The sequence below is a fragment of the Pinus tabuliformis genome, chromosome 7, assembly GCF_031772625.1.
Source record: "Pinus tabuliformis cultivar Carrire ecotype Pingquan chromosome 7, CPIR1, whole genome shotgun sequence".
In the NCBI taxonomy this organism is placed as follows: Eukaryota; Viridiplantae; Streptophyta; class Pinopsida; order Pinales; family Pinaceae; genus Pinus; species Pinus tabuliformis.
The window spans coordinates 714,929,913-714,952,109 of record NC_142293.1 but is presented as its reverse complement, the minus strand read 5'-3'; the positions used below and the strand labels follow the sequence as shown (position 1 = coordinate 714,952,109).

The 22,197-nt window shown below is 38.3% G+C and overlaps 2 protein-coding genes across 10 annotated transcripts in view; both read right to left on the bottom strand.

Moving 5' to 3' along the window:
* The window catches only part of LOC149249523 (tRNA:m(4)X modification enzyme TRM13-like), a 306,935-nt gene that overhangs the window by 193,441 nt on the left and 91,297 nt on the right, over window positions 1–22,197 (bottom strand). For all 9 annotated transcript variants that reach the window (XR_016266777.1, XR_016266778.1, XR_016266776.1 and 6 more), the window contains 2 exons: window positions 16,481–16,760; window positions 14,590–14,647 (listed from right to left, as the gene is read on the bottom strand). Coding sequence is in view for 6 of the 9 variants with exons in the window: in XM_089458728.1 (XP_089314854.1) it covers window positions 14,590–14,647; window positions 16,481–16,760 (338 nt within the window). In the remaining 3 variants the exon portion in view is untranslated. The remainder of the gene's footprint in view (window positions 1–14,589; window positions 14,648–16,480; window positions 16,761–22,197) is intronic.
* Window positions 420–2,048, bottom strand: LOC149249524 (uncharacterized). The gene is made up of 2 exons (XM_089456271.1): window positions 1,205–2,048; window positions 420–1,080 (listed from the first exon to the last, which is right to left on the bottom strand). Exons 1-2 carry the CDS (start codon window positions 1,924–1,926, stop codon window positions 600–602), a joined length of 1,203 nt encoding a protein of 400 aa, XP_089312397.1. The 5' UTR covers window positions 1,927–2,048; the 3' UTR covers window positions 420–599.

Below are 22,197 nucleotides of genomic sequence, written 5' to 3'. Positions count from 1 at the left end.
TCCCTGATGATCTTCTTGGCTTTGATTTCACCCTTCTTGTACTTTGTCTTAGCAGCTTAGTCACCAGGTTCGAATTCGAGTTCGAGTTCGAGGACCTTGAAATTCGAATAAAGTTCGGCAACTCAAATTTTGTCGATAAAATTCGACATATAGAAATTCGAAAAAAAAAATGTATATTAAAGATAGAGGGCAGATTTATACAATTATAAAGACTATCTTATTGTTAGAAATTATATTAATAATGGAGTCAAAGCATAATTCGATGAAAAGCTTGAAATGTATAGGAAAAATCAGCAAGTTATAACTTATGTAGCACATGAAAATTTCTAATGAGTCAACCATATTGACAAAGAAATAATGAAAATTTCTAAAAGATACCATTTGATCACCAACCAAAATATGATGTACCATGTAACCATCAAAGCGAATAGAACAGTACTGAGTAAACAGTCATCAAATAAGAGTGAACAGCTTCCACATTAGATAAAAAGAGAGTTTAAACTTTAAACTTTAAAGTAGCAGCTAGCTTGGCAGTTTTAGGCTCTAGCAAATTGTTCATGCAAAAACTAAACTAGAACTCTAAAACAGGAACACAAGTTTTATTCTTGACGTTCCTGTTGCCCACTTGTTATATCAAAAAGTTCTATGTCATCAAGAGCAGTATGAGATATGGATCCGCTAGATGCTTCAGCACCAGATTCATCAGCGAATTCCCTGTCACTATCAATGTACAAATCAGCATCACCCATTGTTGCATTTGGAACAGGATCGATCCACGGAGTAGAAGAATTGGATGACTCTTTAGCCACATTCTTCAATGCCAACTGCAAATTACTACGAACATAAACAAGATCTTCTAATTTTTGAGATGACAGTCTATTTCTTTTTTTGGAATGAATGTGGTCAAAGGAACTCCAATTCCTTTCACATGCTGATGCACTTGCTCCTTGGCTTAAGATACGCATTGCAAAATTTTGCAATTCTGGTGCCCCTGAACCATACCATTCCCACCATAGTGTTGGATCACTTTTGCTCCTATCATACTTTGCTGATACTGTTCCAAATAATCCTTCTTCTAACCTGTATGCATTCAAGTTGAGAGTCTCAATCAGTTCATATACAACAAGATTCATATAATTGCAAGACATTAACAACAAGATTCATATAATTGCATGCAAAGGAATATAATTCAATAGACATTTACCTGTATGCTCTCAACTGACTTCTGATCAAACCTGCAATCTCTAGATCTGGATTTAGCTTCTCAATAGATTGGATAAGTCCATTCATGATTTCTTCGTCCCTATGTCTTGGCAACCCAAACAATCTAGGGTCCAAATAGCATGCTGCTGCGTGTAATGGACTATGCATCATCTTCCATCTATTATCAATTAAATCCCATATCTCCTTGTAATCAGCTTCCACATTATCAAAAGCAGTTGCAATGGCCTCTTTGCAACGATCAAGGCTTTCATAAACAAAACCCATACAAGGTTTGTCACCATCAACCATGCGGAGCACATTAACAATTGGGCCACAAATTTTTAAAACCTTGTTTGCATTTTCCCAAAAGCCATTACTGAGCACTATTTGTTCAACATTTTTCCCCTTAGTTTCTTTTGAGAGAGTAGATCTCTCCCACTCAGTGCTGCAAAAAACAGCTCTTAGGCTCGCTTTTTCCTCAACAACTCTTTTCAGAGTAATATAAAAAGTGGCAAACCTTGTATCACAAGGCCTCAACAACTCTTTTGATGCATTCTTCCTGTATATGCTCAAAGTGAGACGATGGTTGATGATGAAGTTTGAAATTGATTTGGCTCTTCGGATTGTTTCATTGACCCAAGGAAATTTGGCTAAGTCATGCAACATTAAATCCAAGCAATGAGCTGCACAAGGGGTCCAATAAATCTGCCCATATTTTTCCATAATCAGCTTCCCTGCACCAACACAATTTGATGCATTATCTGTAACAACATGGACAACATTTTCCACCCCAACTTCTTGAATCGCTTCATCCAAAATTCCAAAAATGAATTATGATGTCTTCACTTGATCCATTGCATTCACTGCCTTCAAGAAAACTACCCCTTGAGGACAATAAACAAGCACATTGATCAATGGGCGATGACACAAATCTGACCAACCATCACTCAAAATTGTGCATCCTGTAAGCTTCCAGGACTCTCTAATATCAGCCAACTTTTCTGTCACTCTGTCTTTCGCTCTCTTTAGCAAAGTTGTCCTTAAAGCTTCAGATCCAGGAGGAACATAGCCCTTCCCAAAATCAATGGCCTTTTTAATTACATTTGTAAAAAATGGACTCCTCGCCACATTAAAGGGAATTGCACATGCATAAAAATACTCAGCAACAGCGTCATCAACTTCCTGTTTCTCAACAGGTTTCCAGAATTGATTTAATGTTTTCGGCACACCTGTTTTTGCTTGAGGAGCTGTAGAACTAGATCCACCAATGTTTGAAACTGAATTAATGGTGGAGGAAGACATGGCAATCTCCCTCTCAATTCGCTGCCTCTTATTCACCATTTTCTGCCTTTGCATCTGTGAACTGGAATGGTCTTTATCCACTTTGGCTTTTTGTTCATCAGTGATCTTACTGCAGGCTTCAACACCACCTCCACTTCCATTGGTAATACCGAGAAGGTGATCCACTGCTCTAGTCAAAGTGCCCTTGAAATTATGTCCACACAGCTGACATGAAAGATTAGAACCATCTTTTTGGATAAAAGTCCAAGCTACAGCAGTTGACTTTGGGGGTGCCATTGGAATTTAGAAGTCTGTTCAATGTCTGAAATGCCTGCAATTCGTGTTGAAATTACATTTTCGTTAGTCATCTTCAACACAGTCAAATCAGGCTTCAGCCTTCAACACAGTGAGAAGTTAGAACATAATTACAGTGGCTGATATCATTATAATTTATTACAGAACAGTGGCTTGACATAAAATTACAGAGGTTTGATCTTGTTATGACTGTTGAAATAACAATGAAAGACACTACCTTTCTGTTCAGCTTGTTTCTGGCTTACCTTTCAGGCTTTCTGTATAGTAAATTAGTAATAGAATACATTGCAATTCCATTATGATTGGTCTAATACCAACGAAAGAGACTATCTTTCTGTTCAACTTGTTTCAAATGGTTTTACATGGTATATTATCTTTCAATGTTTGATCAAACAAAGAATGTCTAAGGGTTCCCCGTGGATAAAATCTGAGTGTAATCTGGAATGCCCAGTGATAAATTGATAATGTCTATTGAGTGAATAGAATGAGCCTGATTTAATACTCTTCTAGTGGGTGACAGGTGTATGATATGGGATGCTAGTTTCCAGCTACTTCCACGTTTAATCTGCTGAATATTTTTCCAGATAAATGTTACTTCAATTACTAGCACATTCAACCCTTTTCCTCGGTGAACCTTACCTCAAGTTCTCAAAACTGAATTATAAAGTTTTCTGGGCTCAAAAGTTATTAAATTTATCAGTCTTCTTTTCCCTCCGCGTAGATGAACTTGAATGCTGTGATATGAATTACAGATCATAAAATTCCACACGAATAGGGTCTACAAGTTAAAATTTTAAGTGCAAAGATTTGTTTTGATTCAATATGAGCAAATACTTATGGAAAACAAAGAAACTGAGCAAAAATCATCTCTTGCATACACCCGTGTATCTATTTTATTAAGGTAAAACTTTAAAAGCATGAGCTTGAATAATAATGTTCTAATGGGTATATCTATTTCTTCAAAGCTCCCGAATGATGCTGTTCCAGTGGGTAATGGGTATACCGTATATCTATTTCATCAAAGCTATTTAGGATGCTGTTCCAGTGGGTATATCCGTATAAACTTCTATGAGATTGACTCATTTCAGCGTATGACTCGTCAATATCTGCAAACCTTTAAGAGTGTAATAAGGTTCGTGCTTCACTGTGTATACTCTATATAGCAAGACGACAATACATTTGCATCTTTGTTTTTTCCTCGGAAGGGTGCATTTGATAAATCTCGATAAAAAACAAACTCGTAGCAAGAGCCTCGATCCTCATATTGAAACAAACTCATACTAAGAGCCTTGATCATTTATAATGGGTAGCTAATATATGTATTTCATGAAAAACTTACAAGTTACAGCGTGTGCGGGCCTGCGGCGGCAATGAAACCCTAGCCCGAGCCCGTCAAGGTGTCGACGCGTCGTGTTACAGACTTACAGTGTAGTCTCTGTCTCTGTCGTGCGGCGGCAATGAAAACAACAATAAAACCTACGCTAAAGCCTAAAACAGCACCCGAAAAAACGAATTTGAACGCATTAAAACGAATTTAATCGATTTTAATGTCGAATTTATTCGACAAAAATTCGAATACGCTATTAAATTCGAATACGCCTTTAAATACGCCGAACTGAAACGAATAAATTCGAATGACCATTAAATACGCCGAATTTCGAATTTTTTCGATTAAATACGCCGAATGCGGTGACTAAGCTTAGCAGCAGTCGGTGCATTTGAAGGAGGTTTTGAAATCTTTCCCTACACATAATCCATAACATCTTGCTCTTCTAATGTCAAATCAAGAGACATTTTCCATGCATGATAATTAGACTTATCATGAAGCTTATCATCAGACTTGAAGTAGGATGTGGAGGCCATTGAATCTTGTCCTTGATCAGTGATTGCTCTTCTCACTCTTTCTTGGGTTTTGTCTTCACCTCACCTCTGATACCATGTTAAATTTTTATGACAATGGTATGTTCTATGCTTAGAGCAATTTCACTTCAATTTCTTTATTAGCCCAATATCAATATCCAATTTAGCAATCACATCATCATGATAGTAAAATGCAGATATAACATAAACAATAACAGTAGAAGACAATCCAAGACAAGAGGACACAAGATGTGGCACCAACGAGGGACAAACCCCAATGTGGGGAAACCCCTGATCAATTCTTCTTATAATACTTCAAAAGTTCAACAAAGAGAGAGAGAATACAATATACAATGAAATCTGATCAGTCAAACAGCAGAAACAGAAAGCCCTAACTGGAAAGTCAATGTTGGTCAACAGGGCAGATTTTGACCTCCAAACCAGCTCGGTCTAACTCAGTCAACTCGGCCTCCAACAGCAAGTCAAATCAGCCCAAAAACGGTCTGAAAAAATCTAGTCAAATCTTGTCAACAAAAGTCAACACAACAGCAAGTCCTAACTCAGTGAATGTTGGTCAAATAGAGGTCAAAATGCCTCGGATTTTGTGCCCAAAACTGCGACCTGCCCAAACATAAATCCCCCACACAAAACCGTAGTCAAAGATGGTCAACACTGGTCAAACCAACCTTCTACAATTTTTGGTCAATTCTGGTCAATGTAGGGACAGCAAAAGAACAATCCCTTCTTCACACGTATGGAGAGAGAGAAGCCTCAGAAATCCGTACCCAATCAAGAGAGATGTGTGAGTGAATGAAGTGTCCAAATGAGGAGGAGGCACCTTGTATTTATATGCAAACATTGAGGATGAATAGATGTGACTGTTGGGCTTCTAAGCCTACATGAGTTCGCTGGTCGACCTTGACAATTTGTCCATAATCAAAATAAATTCATAATTCCATTTGTACATGTCAGAATGGGATGATCTTTGGATCAATCCTACACCTCTCGGAAAGAGGAATCCAATAAAAATATCAGCTGCCTCATATGAGTTGTCCAAGATGAAGTTTGGCCCTAGTGGCCAAAATTAACATCATCGGAAGGTTCACCAATCAAATGGAAGCAAGGATTTCATCAAGAATTCCATCTTGTGGGAATTCCTGGGATGATGGTATGATCACAAAAGAGGTGAAGCAGATCAAGGGATTGAAGTTCTTTCAATCAAGGAAGTTGTTGAAGGAAGTTCGGATGACCTAAAGGAAAAATGAGGTATGCTTGTATTCAATATGGTAGAGTCATGTCATATGGTTGCAGGTAACATGGATAAATGCTCTATCTCAAGAGCATGATCAAAAGAAACGATCTCCTCCTTGAAGGATGCAGCAAGGCATGGGTCACACATTAACTAGATGAAATCAACATAATATGTCCTCATATGAAATATGAGGTGGTTGACAATGATTGGAGGAACTCTGATAAAAAGTTCCGGGGAAGAAAAATGTGTGACGAAAGAAGGAAAGAGATCGTGGAATATGCAACCATGAAGAAGGCCATCAACATCCTAGAACTAGAAGACTTGACTATGATATCTCCATGAAAGCTATAAAGATTGATGAAGTCTAAAAAAGAAAGAGACCCTTCACAGTGTATATCTTTAGGAGATGTGTCGTATGCAAGATGTTGATGCAAACTAGAAAATGTCATGATGAAAGACCATCCCAAAGGTAATTTTGATTTAATGTTCATTTCTTATTTTTGAGTGATATCTGGATGGGCTTATGCAGGGCTGCCAAGGGAAGAACTGTGGATGTCTTCATCAACTAATGTCCATTTTGCAGGATGTAGGATCCTTAAGGAAACATGGCATGAAGAAGGCAACATGGCATGAAGGAAGACTAGATATGAACTAATGGGTCACTTTTCGATGAAATGAAGGATGACATGACTAACTCATGGATGAAAGTGATGGGATGGTTTGTGCGCTACAAAGAAGTCCCAAAAGCATGAAGACTCCTGAATAAAGAAAGGAAGTTCATGACATCGTAAGGAGGAGTTCTTCAAGCAACTGGTTGTCCCATGATCTCCACCTAAAGAGTTGTTGGAAGCAAGTCCCTAGTCAAGAGGGAGCTTATTCAAGTCCCTGGTTAAGAGGGAATGTACCCATTCCTTTATAGGAATGGGTACATTCCTTCAGTGGAATGGATATGTCCTCCCTAAGTTAAGAGGGAGAGATAGACATATCATTCTTGTCTTCACTTGGGAAGACAGAATGGATGATTGGGTAAACATCTGGCATTCGATACTCTTTGAGGATGAGTTAGGGCATCCAAGAAAACAGTAGTCGTTGACGACGGATATTCTTTGAGGATTGGGAATCCAAGATAAGAATAGTCTTAGTGAAACACACTCTAAGAACCGAGTAGGGTATGTTCCGAGAGAGACAATGATGAAGGTGTCTATACATCATTGGTCTCACCAGCATTGTGCTCTAATATTGTGGAGAGATAGAGTTGTTAGTCAAGGCCTTGCTATATGACAATGTTGGTTGATATGATGTTATACATATGGGTTACCAATCTGACTCTTCTTATGAGAATTCTTCAGATTGAGAATGTCCAAGTACCTTGTATGGATTATGAATACCTCCCTAGTTAAGAGAGAGTGTTGAAAACTGTAACTAGGTTCGGTCTTCATAATGACATGTAATTATGATTTTATGTCATTGATGTAAAGAAGAAAAATAAAATTATTTTTGCGATGCTTGAATCATGGGTTTCATGATCAAGGAATTTTATTTTTAGTTAAAGCTCCCATTGTGAACCTTTAGGATTAGTCATCATATCATAAAAGTCTATAGAGTCAATGTCAAAGATGAAAGACCCATTTGGGCATGTAATTTATTGTAAAAGAAAATTTGTGAACCCTCTAAGACCATGTCACAAGGTCACCTTGAAGTCGGCCTTAAGAAAATTCTAGAAAGGCATGTCGGCCTTGTCACTGGGAGAAGTCGGCTCATTTTGATGAGAAAAACACTATAAATAGGTATGTCGGCCTTCATTCTAGAGATAGAATTTTGGTAAAAAAAAAAGAAGACAGAAAAGAAGTACGAAGTTCATAAAGAAGGAAGCCTATATTGAAGTTGTTTAGCATTGTTTGGGCTAGTATCTTCACACGTGTGGCAAAAAAATAGGGTTTCTGTAGTAGTGTCAAAACAGTCCAAGAGGAAGTCACCAAAAGGGTCTCCAAACAAGCTCCATCACTAGCCGAGGTCATGTAGAGAAGTCTTCAAGTATAGCAAAGAAGGGAAACACCTCCAAGCTCGTTCCAGGCTCCAGCTCCTCCCACGTGCGAAATTGCATAAGTACGAACTGCAGGTCTACGGAAAAGAGGCCGAAAATTTCTGGGTAGCCGAGAAGTGCAGTGCAAGAAGGCAGGTTGACTTGTGTTGACTTAGAAGAAGGGTCTTGTGACTTGGTCTTGGAGAGGCAAATAGGTCAAGGGTCTTGGTCTTGGTATTCGTCAATTGAAGTCTCTATAAGAAGAAGAATTCGTTTGGGTTTTCCTCTCAAGTTGGAGAGGCTTTGTCCCTAGATGATCGCCTACATTCTATGTCTCTTGTTTCTTTATTGTTTATGATTTGGTAGTTGTTTAATGAAGAAGAACACTATAATAATCTAACTAAAGAGAAGATCCTAATCTAAAGAAGTAAAATGCATTCACAAGCAATTATCATTATAGAGAAATCTCCTAATCCTAATGCCCTAGATTTATCAACAAGAAGTACCTACTCCAGCTACAAAAATCAACACTCCCTCTTAGCCAGGGAAATACTTCTTCCCGCTAAAACTATCTTCGATCTTGGACTCGTATCTGCATCAGTGGCTTCTCCCTTTGAACTGGAAGCCTTCTCTGCCACCTGGTTTGGAAAAATCCTCCAAATCCAAGTCCCCTTGGCGTGTTCCTAGAAGCATTCTTCTCTTGATCATCCTATGAGGGCCTCTCGTACTAAGAGAACTTCTTAACATACTTGGAGGAATCTGCTAACTATTCCCCCCACCTAAACCTGAAGGTTGACTCCCTCTGAGTTGCTCAACCTTCGAAACCTCATACTCCTTGTTCTTTGTCACTGCAATGCTTCTTGACATTGCTCCTGTGCTAAGTCCTTCTAGCAGTGTTGTGGATCTATATCTCGGTCCTTTGAGACACCCACAAAGTATGTTGCGAATCCCCTGACTGGTATGGTCTCCCTCTCTCCCTATGAAGGTTGACCTCCACCAATCCTATCGGCTACACTACTAGTACTGTCCTTTGTACCATGCTTTGTCGACTAAACCCTGCTAACACTTCTACTAACAGCCTATCGCAGCAAATGCCCTACTCAATGACTCCTTGTTGCCCAATGCATCTTGTAGCTACTCGATCATGCCCAGCATGTAGTGGACTTGCTTTCTCCTTGAAAACTTGATGGCTTGCCTTCCTTAGATCTTGATGTTCTTCAAGTTGCTTTTTCCAAGTGGGCTTGCTTGATGATGAGATTTGCTTGATGACTTGTAGCTTGATGTAGGTCCTTCTTTGATTTGCTCTTCTTGTAGGTGCCTTTATGTAAGGCTCTTCTTCTTGCTTTGTAGTCTTCCTTGATGAGTGATGGATGGTAGACCTTCTTGTCCTTGATGTGATAGAGACTTCTTGGCTTGATGCTTCAACTTTTGTAGATGTCCTTCCTTGATGAGTGTTCTTGAGATGCCCTTTCCTTGATGTGTCACCTTAGCTCTGATACCATGTTGAAGAATCAAGGGCAATTAGGTGTAGTGTGATTCTTCTTGACTTGATAACAATTTGTGGAGTCTTTTTACTTTTTCTTGTTAGCTTAATCTTCTTTTTCTTCTTATTAATGCATGTGTGTGTACTTCATCAAACTGCTACCAAAAACATAAGAACAAGAACACAAGATGTTGGCTCTATGCCAAGGCCAAAGCCTCTCCTCTTGAGAGGAAAACCCTTCAGTAAATTTCTCTTATTGAAGCTTCTTATTGATCAATGCCAAACCCTAGACCCTTGACAAGAATGTCCTCCAAGCACAAGTCGAGTCCTTCCTCCTTTCTGCACTTCGTTCCCCGGCACTTCGTTCTTCTTTCAACTGTTGGTAGACCTTGTTGCACTTGCTCTAGAAGAGATGTTTTATCCTTCATCCTTAGTACACACAAGGAGACCTTTCTCTCTTGCCCAACCAAACTCTTAATTGAGATATAGTTACAGGCCTGTTTCTTCGCACGTGTGAGGGGATTTCATGTGAGATTGACATCCTCCTTCTTCGCTTGAGTGAGCTCCTTCTTTGCTTGAGTTGGAGGTCTTATAGGCCTAATTATCTAGCCCAAACAATGAAGTTTATGTGACTATGATAGAGGGCTGCTATGACCACAGGGAGACCCTCTCCTTTTTCACACTGTGACTGTATTTTAGCCCTAGAACAGACTTCCAAGGCTCAGTATTTCTTCCTCCTTCGCTGCGCTAGAGGCTCCTTTTCTTCGCTTTCTCTTCAGCCTTAACTCGTCTTCCTTGCTTGCTGATTTCAGAGGAATGAATGCTTGACGTTGGAGGAGTGGACAGCCTTTATATATAGAAGTTTGTCCCTCCTTTAGGCCGACTTGTCTTCTTTGCTACGGATTGCTTCCTTTGATGGTGCCTTTGCTTGGAGGAGACTTGACTTTGCTCAGAGGTGTCTTCTTTGACTTTAGTACATAAGTAAACCTAGTGTAACATGCCCTTAAGGTCTTCAACATAATTCTTCTGACTCTTTGACTCAACTATAGCACTTTAACATGTGCTAGACCTATTTCAATGAGCAAGAAACTCATTGACATTATAAAAATAATATTTCTTTTCTTGAATAAATACAAATATCAAAAGTACATTTATGAAGACCGAACCTAGTTAAATTTCCTTCAACAATAACCATCCTCATCCTTTGGCATAGGAATATTATATATATACCATATTCATCTAATCCTAATACAATTCGTCAGCTTCTTCAGCTTGATAGGATAAATGATGAGTAAATGTACACGATTTGCCAATAGTAAAGTTGCCTAGGATGGTTTCATGTCATTCCTTGGAAGACTGCATCTCTAGCAGGAATACAAAAATGTAATAACGTAAATCAGTACTAAGGATCTACAACAGAGCTCTAAACTTGTGAATACAGTCCTCTCATGCCATCCTAAAATCCTTCTTCTTCTTGGCATAAAATATGCAGTCTTATAGTACATAGAAACACACAATGTATTAACCATTGCCAGCAACGATTAACATCTGAAAACCTTCACAGACTTCAACAACTCTATTGCACATAGTTCTGTGTCATTCTGAAAGTGAATGCGTCTTAGGTGAAGTAACATTCAAATTATGATGTCTGTTGAAGATTTGACGGCATCTGGGAAGGTGCAGTAAATAACAGTGGTGTTATCCATTAGTAAGCTGTTCCATGAAGAAGGTAACAGGATGCATGTTTTACTTTAATTATCACTGTCCACAAATTAGCCAATGGGACCATAAAAAGTACAAAGATAAAAGAGCGTTAGGAGTACTACAGCATCTTTGAAACTGATGATAGATAAATTCAGTAGGCTATCCTTGTGTAATCACAGTTGGGCCTAATGTCGATGTGCTGTTACTGTGTACTCAAATGTGGGCACGATATCAAGTAAAAGTTTTAACCCAAGATTGGGCAGGACGAATTGTGCATTGGGCATGATTGTTCTGGGCAAGCATAACATATTGTTACCAGATTTAAATTGTTACCTTAATACCAGGTATAAGATAACGTTACCAAACCTGTGTAGCTGTGTTTCATTACTGACAGAATACCTTGCTACAACAGCAAGGAAATAGTCATCACTGAACTGCTCATTTAATGGAATAGCCCTATCAATTGTTGCCAATTGGCAACCAAACTGATGGATTAGCCAAACCTCGGTATATAACACCATATTTGTCATCCTTGGTAAAATCTCTTGAAGATGTTGGATATGTTGATGAGAAATCCCTTTATGGTGCACCCTATAATTTTCGTGAAGTCCTGGAACAAAGTCCTCTTCTGTGTGTGCAAAGTATTTGGAAAATCTTATTATATTGGTGGAAGAGGCTGGCACATCAAATGGTAATAAGCAAGTCATTCTTGTTGGAAAAGAGAACTCTGTTGCCACCGGAAGAGAAGGTTCTATGAGTTATAATTCAAGGGGGGAGGACACCATCCGGAGACCAATGAACACCAAATCAAATGCCCATATATTACAAAGTGGAGAGAAATCCACTGAATAGCATATTAAAAAGTCAGACAATGGAGAGTCAAGTGATTGGCTGACAGTCAATGAAGACGATGTTGTCAGTGCGGATTCTTCGTAGCTGCATTCCTCATCACAGGAATCATTGAATTGCATCCTGGGTCAGTATCTATTCTGATAGTGTTGTCAATGAATTGCAGCTGGGTCAACATGTATTCTGACAGTTGTTGTCAATGAATTGCAGCTGGAAACTACTGAGTATCTACAGGCAGGAAATATGCAGCATTATCTTCAAATAAACAATAATAAGGGTGTGTTACAAAGTTCGTGTTGTATAGGAACAAGCTGGGGGTGGTGGAGAATCCCTTCCTTACTAGCAGGGAGTGTTGATGTTTTATAGCTATGAAAGGTCTTCTACACTGGCTTGGTGTCTTAGCATGTAAAGGAAGTTTGATTGCCTCTTTAAATGCTTGCTTGGTGGAGTAAGTGACTTTATTATTTCTTTCCTAAGGTTAACCTTAGGAAAAGTACAATTATTAGAGTAATTATTTATTGTGGAATATTAAGGAAAAGTTCTAAGGATAAGTAATAAAATTATTTAAGTGACTTAGATTTAATCTCAGCCATTGATCTCAAGAGAGGATTAGGATCTAATTGTATCCTTTGAGATTAGGGTTGGGGATTAATTGCTTAATGAAATGATAAAATGAATCTAATGGAGAGGTGAAGACACCATTATGCACATTTGAGAGCATGACTTTTTCAAGAGGGCGAGAGGCTCTAGTTGACTGAAAAAGATTGAGGAGGAATTGTTGGGGGAGATTTCCGGAGAAATTCCAGGCAAGCCAAGTAGGAAGAGAAGGACTGAGCTGAGGGGTCGATTTGTTGTGGAGGCCGAGTTACTTCCTTGGGCCGATTTGGCAGGTGCACAGGCTGTACAATTGCCAGAGAGACCGTGAGCTGGGAGAGAGGCCTGAGAGCACTCCAAGGAGACTGAGTTTGTCTTTGGGCCAATTTTAGTTCAGCATTTGAGTTTCTAGGTAGCCATAATTTCCAGGGGGCAAGTTATAGGTTCCCCTTCAGCTGTTATTTCTCTGAGTAATTTTTTGTGGGTCAAAAGTTAAAACCCAATATTTTCCAGATTTGATATAAGTGAAGGAAAAGTGATTTGGGTCAAATTTCTACTGTTCTTGTGATTGATTCTCTTGTGATTTTCTGCTGCATTTTATTTATGAAGTTAAGAGATACCAGAGTATTTATTTTCAGCAGCTCATAATTTTATTTGTGTAAATAAATAATTTTCTGGGTATAAATACCTGTTGGGTAAACCGTAAAATAATTCATAGCTGGTATTTAAATTTTAACACTTTTTAGCTATATGAGAAGATTAAACATGAGAAAGAACTTTGAAAAATTAAAAACAATTTCATTAATTTTTCTAAACTTCTAAATTTGTATCTCGACACTGCATCCCTTGTCCATGTAAAACAATATCACCTGCACTCAATGAGTTTGTTTCTCAATTCTAAAGTCATTATATATTTGGGAGAAGGACTAAACCTCCCGTTGATCTCACTAGCATAATTTTTTCATTTCGTGGTGTGCCACCAAAACAAGTGCTCTCTTCATTCATCGTGTGTTCTTGGAACAGGTGCCTCGACTGAGACTCTTTCCTCACACTGAAGAGGGAATTATTTTCTCATCATTCTTCAAAACACAATGTCACTCAGAAGGGACCACATTTCATAATGTCAGATCTCTGGTACAGGTTTGGGTGTTTCATGTTGATCAACGGTTTCAGACTATTTCACATCTATAGGTTCTCTTTTGGCATCATTATAATGTAATAAAACTAGTGTCAGTACATTCACGTGAAATATACATGGGAGTGGAGAGAATCAATAGTGCAATATTAATACTAGTATACATCACAAGCCTAGACAAGGTAGGCTGCCTGTATATTGCAATTTGCACACACATACCACTCTCCCATTTACACCATCTCCTGGATAAAATATTTATAACACCTTAACCCGTTATGGCAATTTAAACACCAGATGCTAACATTTTGATTTAATATTTAAGGTTATATATTGGTTACATGTCAGTAACAATAATTTTGTCCAACACTAGTATAATACAGTAAAATAATACAAAAGCTTATATTTAATGTTGGAATTCTTTGTTTGCTCCTCCAATATGATCAAATGGGTTGTTATGGTCATCAGGTTCTTTTACGATAAGAATTTAATCAAGTCTGTGTATGATAGCTGCAACAGTGGGCAGCAACTTGCTATAGCCTATGTATGAATGTTCCAACCTCCTTAGCAACATTTAGGTTTTGAATGATGTCAGTACTAATGGTATAAAGCTATAAAACAGTATGCCATGTCTCTGGTAACACACCATGTTTCTGGGTTCAACAATCAACACTCTATTAATTAGCAGAGGGCTGCCCAAGCTGAAAATTTAAAGTTCTAAACATGGCTTTCTTTGTCATATTTATTATTATTTAACAGAATCACAGAGAAAGCAGGCCATATGTTGTATGGCATATTCCCCATTAAGTAAAATAGATAGCAGCATGTCAACTGAAAAAAATGTCTGTAAATTAGACACAAAACCTTCAATTGTGTTATTAGAGATCACTTACTGTCTATTCTCAGGCGCTCCAAATTAATGGCCTCTGTCTGCCTCAAAGTTCGATCAGCCTGAAAAAATCAACCACAACACAATAACTTTTCTAAAACTAGTAAAAAAAATCAACCACAACACAATAACTCTTCTTAAACCAGTAAACAAGCTCAGGTGGTATAGAAATTTATTGTTTTGAAATACTTGCAGGTTGTATGTGAAGTGACCTGCAGAACAGCTGCCACAAAGTTATTTTATAGAAGCATTACTGATGAAAGGAAATCCTTGTTTTTATGACAGTAGTTCATTCAACCTTCCAATAATATAGAATATTATGGAGACTGTTGAGAAAATAATAACACCAATCTAACAGTTGTAACTAACAAATGTTATCTCTCACTTGGTACCAAATTCCAAGCTAAAGAATAAAATATAAATGCATTTGTTTGGGGTTCTACAATATCTGACCTAAGTGAAGGGCCATGTAAAAATAATCCCTACAAAAACATTCTGTAGACTTGTTCTTGAAACATGGGTTATAAGAAATAAAATTTCATCAGCTTTTATTATATGGGTTGCCATTTAGCCTTTTAATGAAACAAGAGAACATGAAAGGTTCCAGCAAAGCGTCTACAACAATCATCTGACACAGTGCAAAAGCAAGGTCTTAACTCTCGCTGAGTGTAAATCTAAAAAGCTCACTAAAAGTTTTTCCTTAACCAACAGTACCACACCTAATTGAAGTACATCACTTTCTGTCATCAGTATGACACAATGAGTAATCAAACAAAGTAGTAAGACACTGTTGAATGGTGTTAGAGGAGGAAGGGTTCTGCTATGTTTAGAGGTGCAATAGACTAGCAGGCTGACCCACAGGTGGATGAAGGCGCAGTTTTACACCTCATCTCTATTTTGACTTAGGAAAATTTTAATTTAATTTTCCCATAGTCAAAAATTGAAGTGATCTCAACCATCCATTGAGATCTAATCTCAGCCATTCGTAGAGGTGGTGGGCCCAGGTCGACTTCAAAGGAGCAAAAGGGCGCAGATTTGGTTCATTATGCACTAGACGACTTGGTGGTTTTAGCTCAGCACTAGAGCATCTAGGGTTTTCAGCTATTGAGAGTTCAGTTCAGCACACTAAGGAAAAGAAAGGAGTGCCATATGGCCAGCTTCATCTTCAGCCAGCATCACAATCTCACCAACACGCAGATACAGCGCAACCAGACCATACAGAGCGTCCATACGACCCAGCCAGAAATCTGTACAGTGCTGTTTCTGGCAGGCCGAGTCTGAGTGAGGAGCTTGTGACTTGTTGGAGAGCTGTTTCAGAGGGTTTGCTGTTGAAAAGGGAAGTCATCCTTTCCTTGTAATCATTTTCTGAAGAACTATAATTTTCTGAAGCTAATAAAACCACCAATAGATAGCAGGTTTTCCCGGGTTGGGGTTTCCTAGGTAGATTTCTGGTGTTTATGTGTTAAAGTGTTCGTGTCTTCAGAGTTTATTTCCGCTGCTATTGTTCAGTTACAATACAGCGTATTTAGTAAATGCATTTGGAAGTTCAGTTTTCAGTTCTTTCATTTCAGAAAATTTATTAAATTAGCAGCTGGGTATTAAAATCTAACACACAGGAAACAATCTGCAGGTGCTCAATGCCAATTCGAGTACAGGAGAAGGAGAGTGTTCCCAGTATTGTGTCTAGTTTGAGGAAATGTCTATACAAGAAAAGAAAAAAAAAATATATATATATATATAGATTAATTAATATAAATGTATAAAAGCACAAAACAAGATAATATATTTGGAGAGTTTGTTCCAATTGAGCAAATCATTTCTGAATCTTTAATCAGGAATAGCAAGACTCAAGACAAATAATACCACAATATTAAAACTTTTAAGAAATTACTAACCTTGAACTTATATGACCTGCGCTCCACTAGTACTATGTCCTTAATGCCATAACAGTCAGAAAGCATGTGAGTTAAATAACCTCGTCCAGCCCCAAACTCTACAACTTTTAGATGGGATTTCAACTGTTCTATCTCTTCCCCATGCCCACTACCATTAATATATTCATAATGCATGCTTGTCTTTGAAATGGAATCAGGACTCCAAATTATTCCCAGAGTTTCAAGATTTCCAAGTATGGATGCCTGTTGTATGGCATGCTTCTCTTGAAAGGGCAACCTCCTGCACATATCATTACTAGCAATCAACAACTATGTCACGTCCATGCTGACCCAAATATTTACATAAAAAATCTACAACAACACCAAGTTCATATTTCCATTTGTTAAATTTTCTAGACTGCATGGTAAGCGGACTCTTAACTAAAAGAGTTCTTTAGATAGCTCAAAACTGAAAGCCATTCAAAACCACAACAATAATAACGTTAGAATCTACAAACACAATCTGCAGAAAATATGTAACAGAAGCCCACTAAACAGACTGTCAAAACTTGCTACTGCTTTCTCATTAATTCTGACATGAATCTGCTACAGGAAAATCCAGAGAACTAATTCACTGCTCTCCATTGAACCGAATGAATAAAACAGGTAGCAAAGGGAAACATGGATGAATTTAAACGCCACTCGGAAACACTGGCTATAAGAGTAAATGGTTTTTGAATGGAATGCTTATTACAATCATATATAGCTGAACTTAAACTACACAATTAAAAATGAACTAAAACTACATGATATTACAACTACAGAAGCAACAATATATAAGGCAAAAGCACCTAAAAATAAATTAATAATGAAAGATCATCATTACAGAAATTCTATAAGAGTTATTCATGACGAAAAAAGAACAATTGCAGGTTCTATGAAGACAAGTGGACACCTAGCCACAAATGCATCACCCAAAATTCATGTAGATATGAAGCTGAGAATGAATCTGGCTCCTCTAGTAGCAACTCTGAGGAAGTAAAAAGGAAAGAAAATGAGTGTTTTGGATGCAAAAATAGGTGGGCTCCAAGCTATAGATGTGCACCCAAGCAAACCTATCACTACAAAATTACAGATGGGAAAGAAGTGTAGGTTGTTGCTAAAGAAAACATGCTAGACACTAATAAGGATGAAATTTCACCAAAGGTGTCATTAATCTCAATCACATGCATAAAACAAGCTTGTGACGAAGATAATTCAAAGGTTTTAGTCCAAAATGAATAAGTACAACTGCCTATAGTATGTTATACTACACCTCATCTGGGGAGAAAGGGTACTATACGCAACAGTCTGGATGGGGAAACCATGATATTGTTTGAGGCAATTATAAGAAAAATGAAACCAAATACCCTAAAGCTCAAAGGAAGCCTAAAAGGAAAAGATATCACAATATTAGTGGATTCTAGTGTTGGTTTTTCATGTGCATTAGATACAAACACTAATTTCTGAAAAACTAATAATTACTTCTAATGATATAGATATTATTTTAGCACTTTCAGATATCATTAAGCAATTACACTTCAGAAATTCAACTATAAATGCACAAGGACAGTAGAGATCACAATGCACATAGATAACACAAGATTTTCCTTGGGAAAACCCACTGCGAAGTTGCAGAGAGAGAGAATCACACGTGCCAAGTCAGAGATAGAGAGAGAGAGAGAGATGCTTGAGATGATTTTGTCCTTCTTCGTCCTTATCCTTCTTCTCCTTCGCTTGGATGCCCAGAAAATATCTTCTTGTGTGAGAGATCGAATTGTGCTTGAAGGAGGAGGTCAAGTGCCTTAAATATAGTGTTCTACTTCTGGCTGGCCTGAATGGATGTCTCTTCAACTAGGGCCGGCTTGACTTGAGGGAGGGCCGACTTGACAACTTTGGAGCCAAAAATTTAAAATTCAAAATTCAAAATTTTCTCCTTTGAAACGGACATGAAGAACGTGTCTTATATTAATCATTATATATATTTCAAGGGCTAAAATATTAATTATGAAGGTCGACCATAGCTACCATATTCAACACTCCCTCTTATCTAGGGAGGTATTCATAATGACTATCATATGTCCTCTTGTTGACAAATTTTGCTAAGAAAAGGTTATAACAATTCATCAGCAGCATTGGCATCATTCAATTACCACAATCCTGGTCAACATCTTTGACCTATGGTAAAAATCTACAGCACCAACTAGGTAGCATATCTGACCTATGGTACATCCTTAGCATCAACTAGTCACCATGATTATGATCGGAACCTCTAACCCCTCGTTCACCATCATCATGGTCAATCTCTTTGACTTGTGGTGAAACCCTAGGGACACGTTCAATTCATTTGAGTACTATAGTCCCAAATCCAAAGGCCTCACTCTAGGCCATGATGTTAAATGAGCTCACTCAACCTATCTAGAGAGTAATCTGAGCATGATACCGAAAGGCACCTACTCAACTCTATGGTTGAGTAATTATGGGCCTTTAGGACCATTCTTCACTAATCCTGGTCAACCTGACCTAGGGAGAATGTTTGTCCCTGATGTTATTATATCAGCACTCCCTCTCACTGAGGGAGGCATTCTCAAAAAGTCCAAGCTTGTCTTTGAAGTACACAAACTTCACTTTGGACAGAGGCTTTGTAAGAGTATCATTTATCTGCTCATCAGTAGAGATGTATTGAAGCTTCACTGCTCCCTTCTGCACCATGTCACAGATGAAGTAGTACTTGATCTTAATGTGCTTCAACCTGTCATGGAACACTGGATTATCTGAAAGCTTCACACAAGTTTGATTGTCACAATATATCACGGTCGGCTCTAGCACTTGATCAAATAGTCCTGCGAGTAACTTCCAAAGCCAAACTGCTTCACAACTCGACTGTGTTGAGTGCAACAGATGTTTGCTTCCTATTCATCCAAGAAATCATAACAGAGCCCAAAATGAAGCAACCTACAGATGTACTATTTCTATCTTCTACACTCCCTGCCCAATCAGATTTTGTGTATCTCTGTTTGAGACATATCTGAAACCATAATCAACTATACCACGTAAATATCTCAATACATGCTTTGTTGCAATTTAATGATCATGTCCTAGTTCCACCTGGAACTGGCTCAAAGTGTTCACTGTAAAGCAAATGCCTGGCCTGGTAATAACCAAATACATCAAGGAGCCAATCAACTTTTGGTACATGGATGGATCTACCAAATCTGACTCAGTCTCTCAATTTCCTCATATTAGTCACCATGGGAGTTGCCATAGATTTACAATCCATCATTCCAAACTTCTGAAGAATCTTGATAATATACTTTCCTTGAACAAGGAAGATTTCACCAAGCTTCTGCCATAATTCTAATCCCAAATAGTAGTGCATCAAGCCAAGATCCTTCATATAAAATTCAGAGGCCAACTCCCTCTTACACTAAATAATGAGATGCTTTACACCTATTAGAAATAAGTCATCAACATATAATAATAAAATCACAGGCTCATTTTTCTCAACCTTGATATATAGGTTTCGATCATCATCACTTTTGGAGAAGCCAAGTCTTGTCAGGAAACCATCAATTCGAGAATACCAAGCTCTAGGTGCCTACTTAAGTACATACAAGGCTTTCTTCAATCTGCAAACTGAGACTCCTTCCCATGAACCTCAAAACTTTGAGGTTTGTTCTATATACACTTCTTCCTCAATCACACCATTGAGGAAAGCAGTCTGTCATCCATCTGATGTAAATTCCAACCCATAGAAGAAGCAATAGAAATGATAGATCTAATAGTAGCATACCTAGAAACTGGAGCAGAAGTCTCATCGTAATCCTCTCCCTCTTTCTGGGAGAATCCCCTAGCCACAAATCTTGCCTTGTAATTGTCAATACTGCCATCCACTAAATGCTTAATCTTGTATATACATTTAGAGCTCGCTACTAACTTCCCCTCAGCTCTAGGCACAATGTCCCATACATCATTCTTCATAATAGATTGTTATTCTTCCATCATCGCATCCTTCCAAACTTGTTGGCTAGTTGTCTCATCAAAGTTTGAAGGTTCAGAATCAATGAGATTAGTCATCAATGTTGCATATCCAGAATACCTCTTCGATCTCTTGCTTTCCTAGAAGGTGCCACATGGCTGCATGTCCTTCAACTTCTTGCAAGGTAGATCTAAGCCAAGCTAGACTCTTCTTGATTTATGGAACAACAACTGGATCCATTGGTTCACTAGGCCCTTCTGGCTCTTCTTGATGATCTTCAGGGATGTTCTGAAGGATTGGATGGACCTGAACCCTCTTCCTTGGGCTTCATGTTCTTCATCATCATCAGAATCCATGGGAACTTATTTAGACTTCCAATAGGCAACATTCTCATCAAAGGTAATGTCCTTGCTGACTTCAACTTGTCGTTGTCCAGCAACATAAATTCTATAGGCCTTCCATGACTCGCTATATCCAACAAATATTGCTTTCTTTACTGAAGGCTCTGGTTTTTTCCTTTTGTCTTTGGGTACATGCATGTAAATTAGACAACCAAAGATTCTCAAATGTCCAACCTTTGGTTTTTGTCCGATGAACACATCTTCAAGAGGTTTATCTTCCAAGATTCGATGAGGACTTCTATTTTGAATATAGATTGTTGTCATGGATGCTTCACTCCATAAGAACATGGGCAAGTCTTGATCATGCGTCATTGCCTTAACAGATTCTTCAATGGACATGTTATTTCTTTCAGCAACTCCATTTTGTTGTGGATTGTAAGGGACCATCTACTCCCCTTAATCCCAACTTCTTTACAGAAGACACTGAGTTCTTTGGAAGTATATTCTTCTCCATTATCTGATCTCAAAATCTTGATTTTCTTTCTTGTCGAGTTCTCTACATTAGCCTTGAATTCTTGAATTTTGTTGAAGACTTCATCCTTGGTCTTCACAAAGTACATTCATGTCTTGCAAGAGAATGTTGATTTGGAGTAGCATCGGATGTGCTCTAGGCCTCAAATTTTGCAAGGAGGGTTGGGCGCATGCATTCCAAAGAACCAAAAAACTGTTTTGGGAAATTCCACCTAGAGACAATTATATTAAAATAATTAATATTTTTAATGGGGTTCCTAAGTCTAAACTTAGGAAAACTAAAATATTAATGGGTATTAATCTAATTGTGGGTGAATCTTCTAGATAAAGACGGAGATCAAGTCAAAACGATCTGAGCCTTTAATTAGGAGTTAATCTAGGCCGTTGGTTGTCCAACAAGAAGATATAAGAAGGGGCCTGAGGGTCATTTGGAAAACACACCAAGAGAGATCAAAAAATCGATTTTTTAAAGTGAGAAGTTCTCAGGAGGAAAATTCGATTGAGGAGATTTCTTGCAATTGAGGGGCAGGGATAGCAGCTTCCAAAGAGAGAGATTCTCAGTCGGAGAGTCATCAGCAGAGAGAGGCAAAAAGTAATCCAGCAATGACAGCACTGAGCCAAAGGGGCTAATGTAGAGCCACGCAGAGGCAGCGCAGAAGCCAGTGAGGAGTCTGAAATTTACAGAGGAATTTGAGTTTCAGAAGCCGGGAGTCGGGGTGTGAGACTAGGAGGCAGAAATCGAATCTCCTGGACAGCAAATCAACCAGTCAAAGAAGTGACGCAGTCCCCAGAGAGCTTAACGCAGACACTGCACAGAGGCACCCAAAAATGTCGAGGAGGCAGTCAGT